Here is an 18,044-nt window from a genome sequence, read left to right as displayed (position 1 = left end):
CTTCTGGGGCCTGCCCAAGACCTTTACACTCCCACCCTTTACACGACTGCAGAAAGGCATTTCCTGCTCTCCCCAAAGTATTTCCTGGACGTGGAATCCCAAGGCTGGGCACGTCTCTGTGCAACCTCGAGCCTTTTTCCATGTTTACTTCTTATCCATGTGAGAGTCTGTGCCTTGTTTCACTTCTAAAGCAGTTTGTGCTGCTTGACACTCATCTGGGAAGTTGCTGCAGGGAAGGGGCATAGCTCTTGGTCACTTTGCAAAGAGAGTTTTCTGTAGCAGTGCTGGACTCTGGGTAGTTTATCTATCTACCAGCTAAACCTGTTTTCCTTTCTTGCTGCATGTCTTTAGACAGAAAAGATATTTTGAGTTGTTAATTCTTAGAAAATATCCCAAATTGAAAGAATCTTCCTTCATGGTCTTGTTTGAAACTTGCAGGGCAAGAAAGTGTTTGAAAGAATGAACAGTCTGACGTTTAAGAAGTCGAAAGACATGAGAGCCAAACTTGAAGAAGCTATTTTGGGAAGCATAGGGGCAAGGCAGGAGATGGTCCGAAGAAGCAGAGGACAGCTAGGTGAGTAAAGAAGTCCTCTATGCCATCCCCCTTTCCCAAAAACTGCTACTCCCACCCCCAACAATTACTTGCACCCATCTGTGGTGTGGGATAGAGACAGCAAGGCCCCTAGAAAAACTGTTTGCAGTTTGCAGCATCCTTCAGTGGGTCTGCAAAATCTCTACGTTTTTCCGAAGTTACAAGCAATTTAATTGTTACTTGACTGCTTTTGTGTACATGAGATCACATTTATGGGACGTTCTTGCCCAAACTTCTTCCAGCGTAGCATCTTCCAGAGCCACCTTCTGGTATGTCCTGTGCAAGGATCAGAGTGGAAAACAAACTACCTGATCTTCCGTTGATTCTGAAAATTTCTAGATATTTCTGCTAACTTAGGGAGACTTGAAATAGTCAGGAGTTGGGGTAACAAGCACCTCCTGATTTTTTCTGTTTGTAAAAACCAGTAATTTTTCTGATCACTCAAATTCAAAGGGTGGCCCAAAGGTTAGGACAAGAATTAGAACTGTAGTTTTGTCTCCTGCTGTGCCACACACAAGCCGGTCGTCATGGGCTAAGTGGGTGAGTGCCACAGCCTCGGGCTCTAAGGAGTCATAGCTTGCTGTAACCTGCCACTTGTGAACAAATCTGGAGCTGCTACTTGTGCAACAAAAATGAGCATTAGCTGACTGCTGTGGTTTTTGGTGTTACCCTGCAGAGAGAAGTCCTTCTGGGAGCGCGTTTGGAAGTCAAGAGAATTTGAGATGGAGAAAGGATATGACTCACTGGCGGCAAAACACAGAAAAGCTTGACAAGTAACTCTGCCTTAACCTTCTACAATAGCCTTGTGCCTATGAGAACAGGGGCCCTCTCCCCACAAAAGGTCACTGCCAGCAGCCACTTGGCCCTTGTGTGAGCAGGTTTGGGCCCTCGCTTGGACAGGGCTGGCATTGTGCAAATGGCTTTTAGTCCAACACTGCCCCACTAACTCTTTGCTTTTCCACTGTCCCTTGCTTCCTTAGACTTTAAAATGAGATTTAAAGAGACTAATACAATCCATTACTGTCTTAAAACCCTGCCCTAAGCTGTAGTTTAGAGGGAAGATCCATTAGCAGTTTTCACAGATAGCATATATATCTCATGTCATATTTCCTTTATTCCATAAGAACATTCTGGAGTTCTCAAAGCTCGCTTTCCTTTCCTGTCCTAATCCATCACTTTGATTGTTTTTCCACATGTGCTGTGCTTTTAGAAGCCACAAACCAGCCAGGTACTGTAGCATTGGTGTGCAGTTCTTATAAATTGCCATTTTGTACATCTGCAGACTCAATCATCACAGCATTGTTTGTGATGCTTGGCAGAAGTTTTCAGTGTGTGTGTGCAACTGATTGGAATGAGCTCTTTTTGCTTATTACACCCATTTCCTTTAAAATTCCCTCTCTTGGTGTGGTTCAATCTGGAGGGCTCAGGAGTTGTGGTTGAGCTTCGCTGTGCACGTTTTCTGTTCCTCAAGTTGCAACCTGCAGCCTCCATCCTCCCAGCACAAGAATTGTTCCTAATCCTAGGAAAGCAATCTCGGTCCAAGTGAAGCTCTGAAGAAACTGAGGAATGGGGTCCTCAGAGCTCGGACGGAGATCAAGCCAAATTTTATCCTTGAAGACATTGACTCTTCGTGGAGTAGAAAGAAATTCTTCACAGTTTCTAGTGGCTTTGTGCCCCACAAAAATGAAATTTCTTGTTATGTCAAGTAGTGGCTTTTTGTCCAAGGCTCTAGTCCTGTTGAGGCATTGGGAAAGCCAAATGACCAGAGTGTTTCAGCCTTCTGATGACATGATGTAGATACAAATTCTAGAGCTGTGGGCAGAGTTACACCAGATTAAAATTTGGCCTGCAGAACTCATCAGTTCACTGCCGACACTGGATCTGAGCCCTCTCCTTCCCAGAAGAATCTCACCTGCGTGTTTTAACAGTTGTGGAATACCTTGATGGTCAAAGGATGGTATCTCACCTCACAAAATTAGCTGCTTAGATTACTCTGTAGACCTGCTTTCTAACCCTTGCTTGCTGTGCCCTGGGTCTCTCCTGCTCCCCTCCTGTGGATCTGCGTGTCCTGTGTACATAGGTAGAGCCTGGCCCTGTGAAGCCTCATAAACAAGACTGTTCACAAGAATTGTGTAGGTGGTGTAATTTTATGCAGATGGTATTACTCTGTGTAGGGCCAGGCCCCAAGCCTTTCTGCTCTGGAGACCCTGGGTGTGTGATCCAGCTTCCAGAGGAAGGATGTAGTGTGTGTCAAGGAGCCAAATCAGCTGCCACTCTCTTAGTTGTGTATTTTTCTTGGATTTTGTCATTCCCGTGGGTCACCCTCCTGCTGGGATTTGGCCTGACACAAGTCTATCAGAGATGGCACCTGTGGCAGGGCATACCAGAGCTGGGCTCTTTAAATACTCACCTGGATCTCTGCCTAGTGCAGCTGGTGCCACTGGAATGAGGTGTTGCTGCTGAATTCCTGGGGCCACAGGTGTGAGTGGGTGTATGAACTTTGTAAGGCTTTCCAGGAAAGTGCCTGGCGTGGAACAGCAAAACAGTGTCCTTTTTCTTGGAGAGGAAGTTATTCTTCAGGCATTAGACAGAATGTAGGTCGAACAGATAAGATTGCACCCTGGCAGTCTGCACTCTGTGCTACACCCAGTGTAAGTGCAGTTTACTAGCTCGTGTAGCACCACCTTGTGTCCATGGCCTATAGCTTAAAGCCACGTGTTCTGTTCCTGATTGTGCTGTCGCATGCCTAACAATGCTACTAAACCAGTCTTGAGTTGGACTTGGGTTTTAACCATTGTTGTGTCCCTGGGAGAGTGACAAAGTCAGAAAGTAGTGTGAGCTCTCCAAGCATGATGAACGTAAAGCCTGTGTCAGTCTGTATATGTAAAAAACTGAGTCTTTCTTCCTGTCCTCTCAGTGGGTGCATTGAAATATCCTCATAGTGATGTCCAGTAATAAATATAAAAATCATAACTGGGAATTTCCTGCTCATGAGAAAACATTTTTGACTCGAAAATATTTAATGTCTACTTGATCAGAAAGTAACTTTATTGCTTTCTTTCCTCTGATTAGATCAAGGGCAGAGATAGAACACGAGGCACTTATTGATGGAAATCTTGCAACGGAAGCCAATCTGATAATTTTGGATACATTAGAGATAGTTGTACAGGTAAGGATGATCAGAAAATAGAGATGTAGTGGCAGTGTGATCACCTGGGCAGGCAACAGTTTGTTAAACAAAACCTTCTTGCTGCTCTTCACTGTCTGAGAGCTGTCAGAACTGTTCAGCTGTTCTGCTGCAGCAGGAAAGGGGTAATGCCTCTCCTAATCCCAGCCTGTAACACTCTGGTTTTACATTGCAATACCTTCCATCAATCTATTTGAAAGTTGTTCCCCTTTATGGCGTAGGAAATAGTTACTAAATAACTCAGTAATGAACTATGAAATTTTCCAAGTCCTGCTCTATTCTGCCCTAAATCTGCCTGAAGTCCTCAAGTCATGAGGTTCCAGGTCAGCCTTCTGTATCTGTACTCCCTTTGCACAGTGCAGAAAAGCTTCCAGGCCCCCTGGTCTGTGTGCTCAGGTGGGTGAGGACACGTGGCAGCTTTGTCCCCTTTCTGTACAAATGAAACCTGGGCATGGGACTGGGAGCAAGGCAGGAGCACACTTTCCAAATCCACCTCTCCAAATCTGCAGAGAGACGCAGGAATCCCAAGGATTGCACTCTGTGCCTGAATAATCCAGCTATGGGCTCTCCCTCTAGTGGAATAAAGTTCCCAAAGGTCAGAGCCTCATCAGGTAGAAAGAGTCATCATTCCATCAGCTTTATCCATGGGTCAGGTGTTCATTACCTGGGGCTTGGTTCAGAATGTGGCTAAATGGGTGATTTCTCCGTGCCAAAGGGCTTTTTGTCAGAGCTGTTTTCTCTCTCACACACACACAAACACACACAGGAAGTTCATTTTTGCTCATGCAAATCTTGGTTTCCTTTTTCAGACTGTTTCTGTGACGGAGTCCAAAGAGAGTATCCTCGGTGGGGTGCTGAAAGTGCTTCTGCACAGCATGGCCTGCAACCAAAGTGCACTTTACCTCCAGCACTGCTTTGCCACACAGAGAGCTTTGGTCTCAAAGGTGAATTCCCTGTGGATGCTGTAATGTATCCTGACAGCATTGAGGGACGATGGGACTGTTCCTTCCTTTGTGTTGGGGTCACTTCACCACGCAGTTATTATATTTTGCAGCATTGGTTTTCAGGAAGCGTGGTCTGGGGTTTAATAAATTGGTTTTCATGATCAAAATTTGTGCATTTTGGTTTGATGGCCACACACAAAGGTCTGGATCACACACCCCAAGTGGGGTTTGGGTTCCTGCTGGGTGAGTGGGCAGAGGCACCTGGTCAGTTGGAATCATAAGGCACAGGTGGGATTTAAGCTGTACAAATCTCAGAATGGATTTGTTTTACTGGGCCTATAAAAACAAGGTCCCAGTTTTTGTGGGTGTGCTGGTAAAAGCTGAAAAATTTTAGACTTGAGGTTTTGGAAGTGATGTAAATCAATCTGAGGGTGTAGAGGTGGGAGCAAGTTGTGGGAGGAGGTAAAGTGGGTTGCCTTCCAGTGCTGCCAGTCTGCTTTGCCATATTGTAAGGTGAAATGATTCAAGTTATCATCATTCCCCTCAAAATAGAGGACATTGGGCCTGCTCTAATTCCAGTGTGTTCTCACTGAGGATCGCCCTGGCCTTTGTGTCTGAGTGCTTGTTCCTGTCTGTCAAAGCTTTGATTTCCTGTTGTGCTGTGTCCCAGTTCCCTGAGCTGCTGTTTGAAGAGGAGACAGAGCAGTGTGCAGACCTGTGCCTGAGGCTCCTGAGGCACTGCAGCAGCAGCATCAGCACCATCCGGTCCCACGCGAGTGCCTCCCTGTACCTCCTGATGAGGCAGAACTTCGAGATTGGGAACGTGAGTATCCTGCACTTCCCTGGGTTATCGCTCATAAGGGGACTGGGGGCTGCTGGCTTTGGTTACAGACCCCCAGAGGGAGTAGCAGAACTGGGGGAACACCCTGGTTCTGGGTCCAGGGACTGTGAGGGGACTGATAGCAGCAAGGTAACAAGACTCCAGCTTTCGGGATACACCAAAGGGAAACCAACTGCCTGGAATCAAGGCTGCAACGTGAGAGGGAGTTGAACGTCATCCTCTTCAGGGTGTGTGACAGGACAGCATGCAGGAGAGAAAACTAAATCTTTTGCAGGAGACCCTTTATCTGGAGCTAAATAATACTGTCACCGGATTAGGAAGTTAGGCAGCAGCAGGGGTTTATTTTAATCACTGCTCTGAAACAGCCCTTTCTGCAAAACTGGAGTTTTCTGTGTCAGGCTTCTGTCAGGAGGAGAGCACCATGACCAGAGCACTGATGCTGCAGTATCTCCAGTTTGCTGGAATAATAACAATATCTCTGTTGCAGAATTTCGCCCGAGTGAAAATGCAGGTGACCATGTCTCTCTCATCCCTGGTGGGGACATCCCAGAACTTCAATGAAGAATTTTTGCGACGTTCCCTGAAGACTATTTTGACATATGCTGAAGAAGATCTGGAACTTAGGGAGACAACATTTCCTGACCAGGTAAAAGGCATATACCACAAGAGGTGTTAACATGTAGTTTATTAACAGGCTGCGCTTAAGCCTCCATCTAGAACTGGAATTTGCAAGCATTCCCTGAAGAAGGGTTTGGGTTTTGTTGGTGTTTTTAATCATATAAATACATAAAACCCAGGTCTTTTGATTAATTCTGACAAAATACAAAACCACAAAGATTCAGAGTAACTGTGGTCCTCACAGAACAGTGTGTAGCTCAGTTCCCATTCCCAGTTAATAAAACAGTGTATTTTTTACAGGTCCAGGATCTAGTGTTCAACCTCCATATGATCCTCTCGGACACAGTTAAAATGAAGGAGCACCAGGAAGATCCAGAAATGCTGATTGATCTGATGTACAGGTAGAGTTTGCACTGTAGGGACAGTAGATGTCAGTGCTCCATGTGCTGTTCAAACAAGCCTTAGTACCTACTGCATTTCTGTATTCACTGTGTGAGGTGTTGGTGTTGCTGTGAGCTTTGATTACTTTTATTTTATTACCAATTATTTTACTTTAAACTTAGTCCTGTTTTAAACTGATTGCCACGATTCATATTATATCTGAAAACAACACAGCTATTTGTTGTTTGGGTTTAGGCTCAGGTGTTGGACATCTGAGCTCTTACAGGAGTTGCTTTTGGAGCAGTTTTGAGTCTCAGTGCTCACAGACCTGTCTGTTGTGATTGAATGTGGTGTTGATAGGTTTTGGTTGGTATTTAAGTAGCTTATCTTGGATAAAAATAGTTTCCATTCCCCAGCAATCCCTGACAATCTTATCCTCCACCTGAGTAAAGACAACTCTCTCTGCTTGCATCAGGGAAAACTTGAGGATCTTCCAGGACCTGCTTGCACAGGAGACTTTTTGGTGGTACATATGATAGTTTCCATATGCAAAAGATGTTCCAGAACCATATTAAGACCCCAGCCACCAAATTCCATGATGTTGTCTGCACAAATGGTCCTGAAGTCTTCTCAGAAGTCAGCAGAGGTTTTGTCGTAAGCAGCCAGGCAGGTCTGCTCTGACTGTGCCACACCTTTAGCTTAATGCCAATCTCCAGGTGAAACAGGGGCTTTGGTCAAGAGCTTCAGCATCACCCAGGCTGCAGTTGCTCCCCCACCACTGACTGGCTCAGAAATCTACAGCTTAGGGTAACTTTCCATCTACACAGGTTCTTACCTCATGTATTTCTAGAGAGCCAAGCACTGAGGGTGGTTGGTATTTACACAGACGTAACTTAAATCCTGCATGGAAAAAAATGTGCTGAGGTACCATGCTGGCTCAAAGGGAAGTAAATGAAATCACAGAGGTTTTCTTTTCCATCAGGATTGCAAAGGGCTACCAGAACTCTCCTGACCTGCGCCTGACGTGGCTGCAGAACATGGCTGGGAAACATTCCGAGAGGAGCAACCACGCCGAGTCCGCCCAGTGCCTGGTCCACTCTGCAGCCCTGGTGGCTGAGTATCTCAGCATGCTGGAAGACAGAAAATACCTCCCTGTAGGCTGTGTTACATTTCAGGTGGGAATTACTCTCTGTAATGGATTTCTGGGGTCTGTCACCTGCTGCTGAGGTACAAAGTATCTCCATGTGCCAGGTGTTCCTGTGCCAACCTACACGAACTGCACTTACTCAGTTTTGTTGCATGAATAATGTGCTGCTCTATAAAAATAGAAAGCTGTATTTTATGTATATTCTCTATAAAAATGGAAAGCTACCTCTATAAAAATTCTAGGATTTGACTAAAAATCAGCTGGTTTTCAAAGTATTGAAAGTCGTTTAAATTGAGTAAAAGTATTTTATCTATTATATCTCCTCAGAACATATCTTCCAATGTCTTGGAAGAGTCAGCAGTTTCCGATGATGTTGTATCACCAGATGAAGAAGGAATCTGTTCTGGGAAGTATTTTACAGAAGCTGGTCTGGTGGGATTGCTGGAACAGGCTGCAGCATCTTTCTCCATGGTAGAAGACTAATTTCTTTACCTCGCTTCTACAGCAAGCTCACACTGCTGGGCACTATAAAGGGAAATGTTTTCTCTCTTAGTATTTAATTCTGTTTTAAATGCTTAATTTGCATGGAACAGTAGGAGTTTTAGTTGTTTAAGACAACCTGCTTTGCCCTCTGTGCAAAGGATGGGATCTGAGACCTCGATGTTTTCCCAGTGTCTTTCCCTTCTCTCTGCACATTTGGGAATTCACAATGGGAAGAAAGGCCATAGTGATTTTCCCTCTCTTCATGAGAGTGGGATGAGAGCCTTGTGTGAGCAGTGTGAATGGTAGGATATAATCCATCAGAAACCAAGGAAAATGAGTGAATTATTTCCCACTGCACAATATGGAGTGTCATTCAGTGCATTTAAGTACAAGCATCAATAACTCCAGGGCAAAGACCTGGAATTCCTGCTGTGGTCTGACTAAGCCACTCAATGCATTGTCTGCTATGGGCTGGATTTCCTCCCTGAGAGAGATCCTAAGGAAACTTCCCAAAACCCATCTAACAGAGCAGCACAAGTGGACGCAGAAGTCACACAGGTTGAAGATACTCTGAACAAAATGAATTATAGTGTGCACTTAAGCTTCCAGAGTTAATTCCCGTAGATTTGGTTAGGATCTGATTTAGCTTGCTATGTTCTTGTTGCCTGTATCCATCCAAAATATCCCAGGATTGGTTATGTTAATAATCCTATTTACTAGTAGCAGTGTGTAATGCAGTAGGCTGTTGATTTCAAGGGTAGCTGAGGATTTTATTCCATTCATGTGTGGGTATATTTTAAGAAAAGATGCTGATTACACCACAGTGATGTCTAAGCCACCTTTTCATTTTGCAGTTTTATCATTTAAATGCTGATAGTATGAATTATTCTGGCTGTTGAATTGATGGAGCCATCTGATGGACCTTATTTTTGTAGGCTGGCATGTATGAAGCAGTTAATGAGGTTTACAAAGTCCTTATTCCTATTCATGAAGCCAACAGAGATGCCAAGAAGTTATCTACTATTCATGGTAAACTGCAGGAAGCTTTCAGCAAGATTGTTCACCAGGTAATGGTTTGAATTTTTAGTTGCAGGGTGAATTGTAAAGAAACCCCAAATGCTCAGTGCGAGTAAAATGAAAAACCATTGTAATCATATTCCAAAAGAATTGTCACAGTGGTGATCCACAGTAAATACGAGGATCACTGACAGGATTTTTTCTCTCTGGACATTGAACATGAGAGAACATCACAAATCAAGTTTTGTAACTTCAGAACTATACCAGAGTTAAAAATTCCAGTCATCTGTCAGTTTATCCTTTCAGAGTTATTTTAAACTATGTTTTGCATGTTTTGCCTTTAGCCTGGTAGGTAACACTGAGAAATGCTGGGGGTTTTATTTGTCTGTTCATATGGTGGATAAATATTGAAGGAACCTTTCTAAACTGGGATGGTGCAAAACCCACCAACTTAGGGGCATTTGGTGAGGGACTGGGTGTCCTTTGGATGCATGACTTAAAAGTATTGGAACCATTGCAGGTTTATGGTGCTTACTTTGATGGTCATGTTTTGGCCTTTGAAACTCTTTTTTTTGGTTTCTGTGACATGCCCTTTTTACTTTTCATTACACAGAGTACTGGCTGGGAGGTAGGTAACTCCATTTTAGTTAGTAAAGAACACTAATAGATTCTCCAGATGACTCACGCCAACGCTTGCCCACATGTGCTAGTTGTGGGTATTTCTGTTGCTGTCTGCTGTTAAAACAATTCATTAACCAAAGAAATACCAATAAACTGTGGTTGTAGTAGGAAATTCTTCATAAGCAGCTGTAGGTAGTGCATGGATGCTGACGTATTCCACTAATGAGGTTCTTTGGTGAATGAGCCACTGTATCATCACTAGTTTGTTTTTATAATTTGTTTATATTTCTTTCCATCAGCATTGACACAGAATATCATCCCTCCATACCATGTTTTCACCCCACCCACAGGGGTCGATTTAAGCAATAATGCTCAGAGGTACCAAGACACAAACCTGGTTTCCCGCAGGTGCAGATCTTTTCTCTGAGGAGAAACTGCTTCGTTCTGTTCACCTAAGAGCAGTCAGTTTGTTATGTGGTGGTTTATCTGGCAGCAAACTAGCTCAGTTGTGTTAACTGGGGTCAGTTTTGCTGCCTTCATTTTTGTAGGGGCTGTTTGCTCACATTTTGGTGACAATACACCACGAGAACCACACTTTTTGGTAAAAATAGACAAAGCAGTTGGTTTTATCTGCAGAGCCAGTTTGACTCCAGCCCCAGTGACCTAGTGGGTACATGAGCATGGAGAAGTCTGAGAAGGCATTTAAAATATTCTGTGAATTTGATGTTATGTGCTTAGGCTTTATCTTTCCAGTTTAGCTCTGCTTTTCTGTGAATCAGGCAACTCATTTTAGGCCACCTTCCTCCAGGTTTGCACCACAGGAGAGCATTAAGGCCCACACAGAGTGAACTGGGCTGAGACCAAAGGTCTTTGATGCAGGACATAAATAATTTGGGCTGCTGATGTCTGCATGTCAGCTTTAATTCCAGCCTAGAAAAAAAAATGAAATTAAAAATAAAAATAAACCCTGACACTTAAGGGCTGGCCCTGTAAATCATTTCCTTATTCCCATGAAAGGTCCCAGCAGATGAGACAGCACAGCAGCCCAGAGTACCTGTTCTAGGTGTATAAATGATGGAAATATGTTCAATAACCAATAAAAGTGGAGGCCTGTGAGCATCTATTTTATTAGTCTGCCCCTAAATCGACCCCTGGAGAAACTCCTGCCATTGGTTATGATTCTAACATCACTTGGTCATGTTTTACTGCATGGTAAAAGACACCCATGGTTTCAGTTCTCCTCTGTCATTGTGCTCCTTCATTGCCACACTTTTTCTGACCTTTGTGCTTTGTAGCTTTCAGGTTTGTTGCATGTTTTGCCCTTTTTCCTCATTTTAAATATTTTAATTGATGCTCGCCCTTTTATTTTTTTTTTTTTAATTTAAAATTTATTTGCTGCCAATTTGCTGCTTGTTTGTTTTTTGGAATTTCCCTAATTAAATACTTTCTGTTTTCTCCTCTATCGCCCTGGTTGCTGACCCTCCTCCCCACTCTTACTATTGTCTGTTGTGGTAAGTTCCTACTTGTGGAATTTTTTTCCCCTTTCTCTTCCCTCCCCCCACCTCCCTTTTTGTTTTTTGTTTTACACTGTGGAAACCCCAATTTCATTTTACCAAAGAGCTCTGCCAACAGCAGGACCCCCTCGTGTCACAAGGACAGCAGTATTGCCAATTACAAGAATTCAAGTATCCCAAACCTGTCACCAAAGCACTTCTGACTCTCCTTAAACAGACCAAGTGGTGGGGTTTGTGTGTTTGTTCACTGAGTAAATGTTGAATTAATTATTTTCATTATTTATATTTATAATTTTCAATTAATACTCTTCACTTAGAAAAGTTAAGAAAAGTCTTTTCATGAGAATTTAGAAGTGCTTTTTAAGGCGTGCAGGGGGAGGTTGCTAGTGAACAACAGGAGCTGATAATTTCCAAAAAAATCAATATTGGAAGACTTGTAGTAGTTGGCAACACTGCAGAGGACCTTGACTTAAAATTGAGGAAGGAAATAACTGCTGAGTTTGGTAAAGATGGTTGGATTCTGCATTTTGAAGGAGTAACTTTTATTCCTACACTCTTCAGGCAGCTGCTGCTGTTTTGGTCTCAGCGAAGGAAGCAGATGACCATTCTTGAGTCTGATGTTTTTTAAAATCTTGTTGGCAAAGCTTTTTGTGTTTGTGCAAGAGATAACCCTAAAACTTTATTCCCAGCAATTTGGAAAGGTATTTACCATGCATAATAACAAATCATGAACCTTCATAAGTCATGGTGGCTGTTATCTGCTCTGCCAGTTGTGTGATGGCTATTCAGTGTTCACCTTCATTCTCTTCTCCTCCCAAAGTCCTATTATTTTTGATAAAATAATAGGAGATACAATGCTTTTAATAATTCCTCCCTCATATCTGCATTTTTAGCTCTTGTCAGAAGCAAGGCCAGGGAGTATTAAGTTATTTGTTTCATTTTCACTGCTGTGGTTGGAAAGACTTGGGTGTTGGATAAATATCAAAGATCCCAGTGCAGAGCATCCCCTATTCCCAGTGCCAGGATGGAACTGAGCTCTCCTGATCTCAGGGAACTGGCAGCTTCTGAGTGTCCATGGGAGGTACGGAGTGGTCTGTATATGTTTGTTCCCCAGAGGACTTGTTTGCAGGCACAGATTCCCAACATGAGTCACATCAGAGGCTAACAATGCTCTTCACTGCTGGTTCTTCACCCTGGGATCCTCATAACTGAGTTGAGCAACTGGATTTACCAGGAAAAGCCAGTGCAGCTGCTCTTCATGGCAATGACGTGAATACATGAGCTGGGAGCTGCCTTCATATGGGGACATGCAATCTCACCAGCCTTCCCCCCTTCTCCTGCCACTCCTGAAACTCCCCAGTGCCCTTTTACTATTATTTTATGCATTTAATAAGTGCCACCAGAACTCCTTATTAGTTTATGCTGATCAACAGGCAGCATTTTCTTCCTCCCTCGTTATTTTTACGCTGCCTGGAACAAGGAGCTGCCTGGGGAGGTGTCCACATGGCAGATACTTGTAGGGACCAGGTTCTGCAAATGCTTCATGCCCTGAAAAGCACTTGCCAAGTAGGAGAAAGCTCATGAATTAGAAGAGCAATGTGTCCTCCATCACCCTGTGCCCGTGGTTTGGGGGAGGATCCCCCAACTTCCATGAGGAGCATGTCCAAGCCTTGCGTAAGGTTGGGGAGCTGTTCCATATGGCAGTTCCCCTCAGGCAGACATGGAATCATGGAATGGTTTGGGTTGGAAAGAACCTTTAAAACCCTCTAGTTTCAGCCCCCTGCCATGCACAGGGACACCTTCCAGCAGGTACTACCATGGGAATTGCTTTGACAAAGGAGCCCTGGAATCACAGCCTTCTGCCTGGAACATTGAGATGGAAGAAAATAGCCCAGAAAGCTGGAAATTCTGGGCATTGAGGAATTTAAGTGTGGATAAAAATATCCAAAACTGTGGCTTTAAAAAGGCAGTGATGAGTAAAAAGGGTTCAGTAGGCTGCTCATGGATCCAGAGGGATGGACACTGGACAAAGAGAGAGTCCAGGGAAATAGCAACCCAGTGTTGCCAGCTGCCACTTCCAATAAAACAGCAACAGCTTTGCAGCAGGAGCTCACACACTGGGAGGTGCTCCTGGGATCCTGGGCTGTGATGAAACCCTGCAGTCTGCATTGGCAGGTGGGGCTGGATGAGAACTCCTCTCTGCAGGAGGGATGGGCTAGAGCAGGGATCCAGGGAGCCTGGGCAGAGCTAGGTGGTGTTTTTTTGGGATGAGGGCTGCTACTCATCCCAGGTGTCTTCAGGAGGGCAGAGCTCTCTGATGCCCAGCTCTGAAGTGTAAGTTTTGGGACCTCAGGCACCTCCAGCATGGTGTTCCAGAGTTTCCTCCAGCCCAGGAGAAGTCAGTGGCTTGCCATGACAGTGCTTTTTCCAGTCTGGAGTTTACCTGAGGGTTTTTTTGTTTTAGTTTGGCTTATCTATCCTCTTTGCCTTCCATAGATCATGTTCACCATCATCACAAGAGATCAGTTTTGCCATAGCAAAACACTCAAATCAAACAGTACCCAGCAGCCAGGACACCTGTAAGGGCTGTTTGAAGCCCAAATCTCTCCCAGATCAGGAACACTGAGCATTCTAAACTGCATCACACTTTCTCATGAGAGTAAAGGTGAACATTTAAGAGTTTCTTGCTGAAAGGCATCCCTGGTTTGTGCATGCACTGGGTTTTTTTAACAAAAGCAAAGGTGTGTTTAATTTTAAAGCATTTTTCTTCTCTCTCTCTTAACCAGATTTTCTTCGTTACCTTTCCAGCAAAAATCTTTCTTGTTTCTCTACTTTTGTTGCGTTTCGGGGCCAAATTCACCACTGGCTCACATGGAAGCAGGTACATGACACAGGATTGCATCTGCTTTCACCAGGAGTGACTTTGGCCCTCTCTCCTAGACAGTAGTTACTAGAGGAGAGTGTAACACCTCCCAGTTGAAATGCTGGTTAAAAAGCACTTGTGTGTGTGTGTGAGTGAACTGGACATTGACTTCGGCCCAATCCTGCAATTACTGGAGAGTGGACAATGGGGGTAATTGGTGCTGGGTATGTTCCAGGGGGTCTGTGTGCAGTGTCCTCCCTGCAGGATGGCACCAGCTGGGCTTCCCTGTGCTTACCTGCTCAGAGTGTCTGCACAGGGTTTGGAGAGCCTGGAATAATCACCCCAATGAAGGGACTTGCCTTTGGCTGCTCCTCAGAGACATCTGAGACTTCTTAAACGGAAAGAGATCAGGTTTAGATGGGATACTGGGAAGAAATTATTTCCTGTGAGGGTGGTGAGGCCCTGGCACAGGTTGCCCAGAGAAGCTGTGGCTGCCCCATCCCTTGAAGTGTCCAAGGCCAAGTTGGACAAGGCTTGGAGCAGCCTGGGAGAGTGGAAGGTGTCCCTGCCCATGGCAGGAGGGTGGAACTGGATGAGCTTTAAGAGCCGTGATTCCATGGGGACACCTCCAGGCTCCTCCTGGGCTGGGAGAAGTCATTGCAGGGTTGGGCTAATGGTCATAACTGATCCATGTAATTCCATGTTAGTTTATAATTTCATTGCAGTGTTTGCTGCTAAATGCATCCATGCTGAGTTTCAGGTGTTTTTTCTTTCCCTTCTTTCTTTCTAATTTTTTCCCTTGTTTTTTTAATTTCTTTTTTATTTTGCATAAAGTCAGGAGCCTGCCTGCAGCCATACTTGAGGGTATGTGTGTCTCCACCCTGAAATAACTTCTTGTTTCTTCATGTCTAGGATGGAAAGAGGATGTTTGGCACCTACTTCCGAGTTGGTTTTTATGGAACTAAGTTTGGAGACCTGGATGAGCAAGAGTTTGTTTACAAGGAACCCGCAATAACCAAGTTGGCTGAGATTTCCCATCGGCTCGAGGTGAGATGATTTAACTGGCAGTTTAACTGGTTTCCATCAGCTATTTAATAGGAACAGTCCCTTGGCAAAGCAGTTTGCATGGCCCTTTGCAGTGACCCAGAGGTGGGTCTGGTGTCCCCTGTCCTCTTGCTGGTGCCACCTCTGCAGGAGGAGTGGAGGGAGAAGAATTCCACAGGAATTCCTGCAGCAAGAGCTGCAGACCTGATGTGATCCTCCCAGAGTTTGTAGTGCATCATATTGTCATATGTTTGCATCTCTCTTCAGCAACTCAGTATGAATGGGATGAAATAGGCTTGGCAAGAGGCTGAGATGCCTCTTTTAGGATCTGACTTTCAGAATATATAGCATTTTTTTGTCATTTTGTTGGCCTTCACATCATACTTCTCTGCTTGTGGAGATTGAGTCCCCAAAGGTGTCTGAATTTCCAAGCCCCTGAGGTGGGACATCACAGGATGTTCGTTTCAGCTGTGGGCACACAAAGGCTACTCTGATTATTCTTCTTGGGTGCAGCTCCAGCTACCCCCCAGGGATCATCTCATGGTTGGTCTGGCGTGGTTTTGTGCCAGCTAACCTGTGTCCAGACACTGACATGGGGCAGAGCCTGTTCCCATGACTGTTCCCTCCTGTGTGCATGTATGAGGCCGTCCCCAGTGGGAGAGGAAGGGCGTTGAGCAGCCTGGCTCCAAGCTGTGCCACGTTCCTTGTCCTCATTCCTCTGGACCCAGAGGGCAGAGCTGGCCTGGTTTATTTGCTGGAACAGGTCCCCTGTCGTGTTGCTGCTCCCAGCAGTTGAGCTCTGTCACGTTGTGCTGAAGGCAGCAGCGTTGGTGAGGTTTAAGCTCACAAAGCTGAGTTCAGAGCCTGGCCTTTCACCCGGCCCAGCTATGCCACGCTCCGGGATTCCCCGAACTGACCCGTGTCCAGCTGAGCTCACAGACACACAACAAACCCAAATGCCCTGTTCAGAACCAGGCACCATTGGAAGGCTCCCGAGTTCTTCTGCCTTCCAGGGCTTGTTTTTTCCCGTGGCCCCTGGAATGTGACTGATGGAATTCTCCCAGTTTCAGCAGATCACATTCAGCGCCGGCACAGCTTCTGTCGGAGGCATGTGGAGCTTCCCCTCCCCTGCTTGTGCCTTTGTCCCTCCAACCCTCATTGCTCAGGGCTGCATTTGATGTTTGATTTCAATTCATTTGCTCTTGGTCATAGGGATTTTATGGAGAACGGTTTGGGGAAGATGTGCTGGAAGTGATTAAAGACTCAAACCCTGTGGACAAATGTAAACTTGATCCTAACAAGGTAAGAACACAAAGTGCAGGTTTAGAAGTTGAACAGGTCCTGAATGTGTGCAAATGAAATGGGACAAATCCCGCCCTCAATTTCACCAAGTAGGCCACAAAATCCATCTATTGAGTGTTTTGTGACTGCTTGGGATAAAAGTTTGGGAAAATAATTCCAACAGAGGGATGCAGAATTAGCCATTCCCTTTCCTACCCTAACAGTGGTTGGTGGGAAGGGAGGAGATGAAAGGCCAGCAGAGGCCTGGGCTGTGTTTGCTTTTCTCTGCTCTCTGCTGAGTGCAGGGAAGGAGGGACTTTGCCATTCAGTGGCCTCTGGCTTTTGTGCAGCTGCAGCATTTTGTCATCCTTGTGTCATGTCCTTTAAGTGTAGCTGAAAGAACAGGAGCATGCCTGGGAAATAGGACTGTGGCTCAGGACAGGGTGCTACCTGCAAGGAAAGGTTTAGATTAGAGATCAAGAAGAAATTCTTCCCAGTGAGGGTGGTGAGACCCTGGCACAGGTTGTCTAGAAAAGCTGTGGCTGCCCCATCCCTGGCAGTGTTCAAGGCCAAGTTGGAGCAACCTGGTCTAGTGGAAGGTGTCACTGCCCATGGCAGGCACATGGAACAAGGTGAGCTTTAAGGTCCCTCCCTACCCAAACCAATCTAAGATTCTATGATATGAAGGGCGTAAGAGGAGAAGGGCATTGAACTTTGCTTTATCCAGTCCACAAACTGCTGGGCAGCTCCCAGCACCCCTGGTCATGTCAGTGTGAGTGTGATTTTCCTGAGTAAAGGCAAAAACTAGTCCTGTTTTTCCCCGTGGTGGCTTTGGGAGGACAGAGATCCAGCTGGGGTACTGCAGTGCTAAACACAGAGTGCAGCTGCGCTGTGTGCCCGCCCTGAGCCGTGCTCCTCCCTCAGGCCTACATCCAGATCACCTACGTGGAGCCCTACTTCGACACGTACGAGATGAAGGACAGGATCACGTACTTCGACAAGAACTACAACCTGCGGCGCTTCATGTACTGCACCCCCTTCACGCTGGACGGCCGCGCCCACGGCGACCTGCACGAGCAGTTCAAGCGCAAGACCATCCTCACCACGTCCCACGCCTTCCCCTACATCAAAACCAGGATCAACGTCATCCACAAGGAGGAGGTGAGGCTGGTGCCCTTGGGGAATTCTGGTGTTTGAAGGGAAGTGCTGCAGCGGGCTGTGCGGTGCGGGACACGCCTGCATCTCGAGCTTAAGAAGGAGCTTATCCCGGCTCCTGTTCAACCTAAACTAAGCCCAGACTGATTTAGTGCTGTATCTGCCCTGCCACCCCAGCCCACAGCAGCTGGTTCATGCAGTGAGCTTTGTAGGCCAGGTTGGACGGGGCTTGGGCCAGCCTGGTCTAGTGGAAGGTGTTCCTGTCTGTGGCAGGGGGTGGAATGAGATAGGCTTTAAATTCTCTTTCCAGCCAAACCATTCCATGATTCTGTGATAATGCAGGATGCTCCCTTCTG

General features: G+C 45.5%; 1 protein-coding gene across 13 annotated transcripts in view; it reads left to right on the top strand.

Annotated features, from left to right (window-relative positions):
* The window catches only part of DOCK7 (dedicator of cytokinesis 7), a 99,365-nt gene that overhangs the window by 73,936 nt on the left and 7,385 nt on the right, over positions 1-18,044 (top strand). For 4 of the 13 annotated variants that reach the window (XM_050307549.1, XM_050307546.1, XM_050307545.1 and 1 more), the window contains 15 exons: positions 439-574; positions 1,269-1,365; positions 1,803-1,820; positions 3,665-3,761; positions 4,589-4,723; positions 5,394-5,546; positions 6,052-6,210; positions 6,483-6,583; positions 7,546-7,738; positions 8,038-8,181; positions 9,129-9,260; positions 9,824-9,838; positions 15,130-15,255; positions 16,465-16,554; positions 17,458-17,694. In XM_050307549.1, coding sequence (XP_050163506.1) covers positions 439-574; positions 1,269-1,365; positions 1,803-1,820; positions 3,665-3,761; positions 4,589-4,723; positions 5,394-5,546; positions 6,052-6,210; positions 6,483-6,583; positions 7,546-7,738; positions 8,038-8,181; positions 9,129-9,260; positions 9,824-9,838; positions 15,130-15,255; positions 16,465-16,554; positions 17,458-17,694 — 1,833 coding nt within the window. Of the gene's footprint in view, positions 1-438; positions 575-1,268; positions 1,366-1,802; positions 1,821-3,664; positions 3,762-4,588; positions 4,724-5,393; positions 5,547-6,051; positions 6,211-6,482; positions 6,584-7,545; positions 7,739-8,037; positions 8,182-9,128; positions 9,261-9,823; positions 9,839-11,347; positions 14,218-15,120; positions 15,256-16,464; positions 16,555-17,457; positions 17,695-18,044 lie in introns of those variants that run through there. The other 9 variants (XM_050307553.1, XM_050307547.1, XM_050307551.1 and 6 more) reach the window with 4 other exon arrangements.

Source organism: Myiozetetes cayanensis, unplaced genomic scaffold (assembly GCF_022539395.1).
Source record: "Myiozetetes cayanensis isolate MyiCay16 unplaced genomic scaffold, myiCay2020 scf12, whole genome shotgun sequence".
Taxonomy (NCBI): Eukaryota; Metazoa; Chordata; class Aves; order Passeriformes; family Tyrannidae; genus Myiozetetes; species Myiozetetes cayanensis.
Note: the sequence above shows the minus strand (reverse complement) of the source record. Positions and strands in the feature narration are given on the sequence as shown.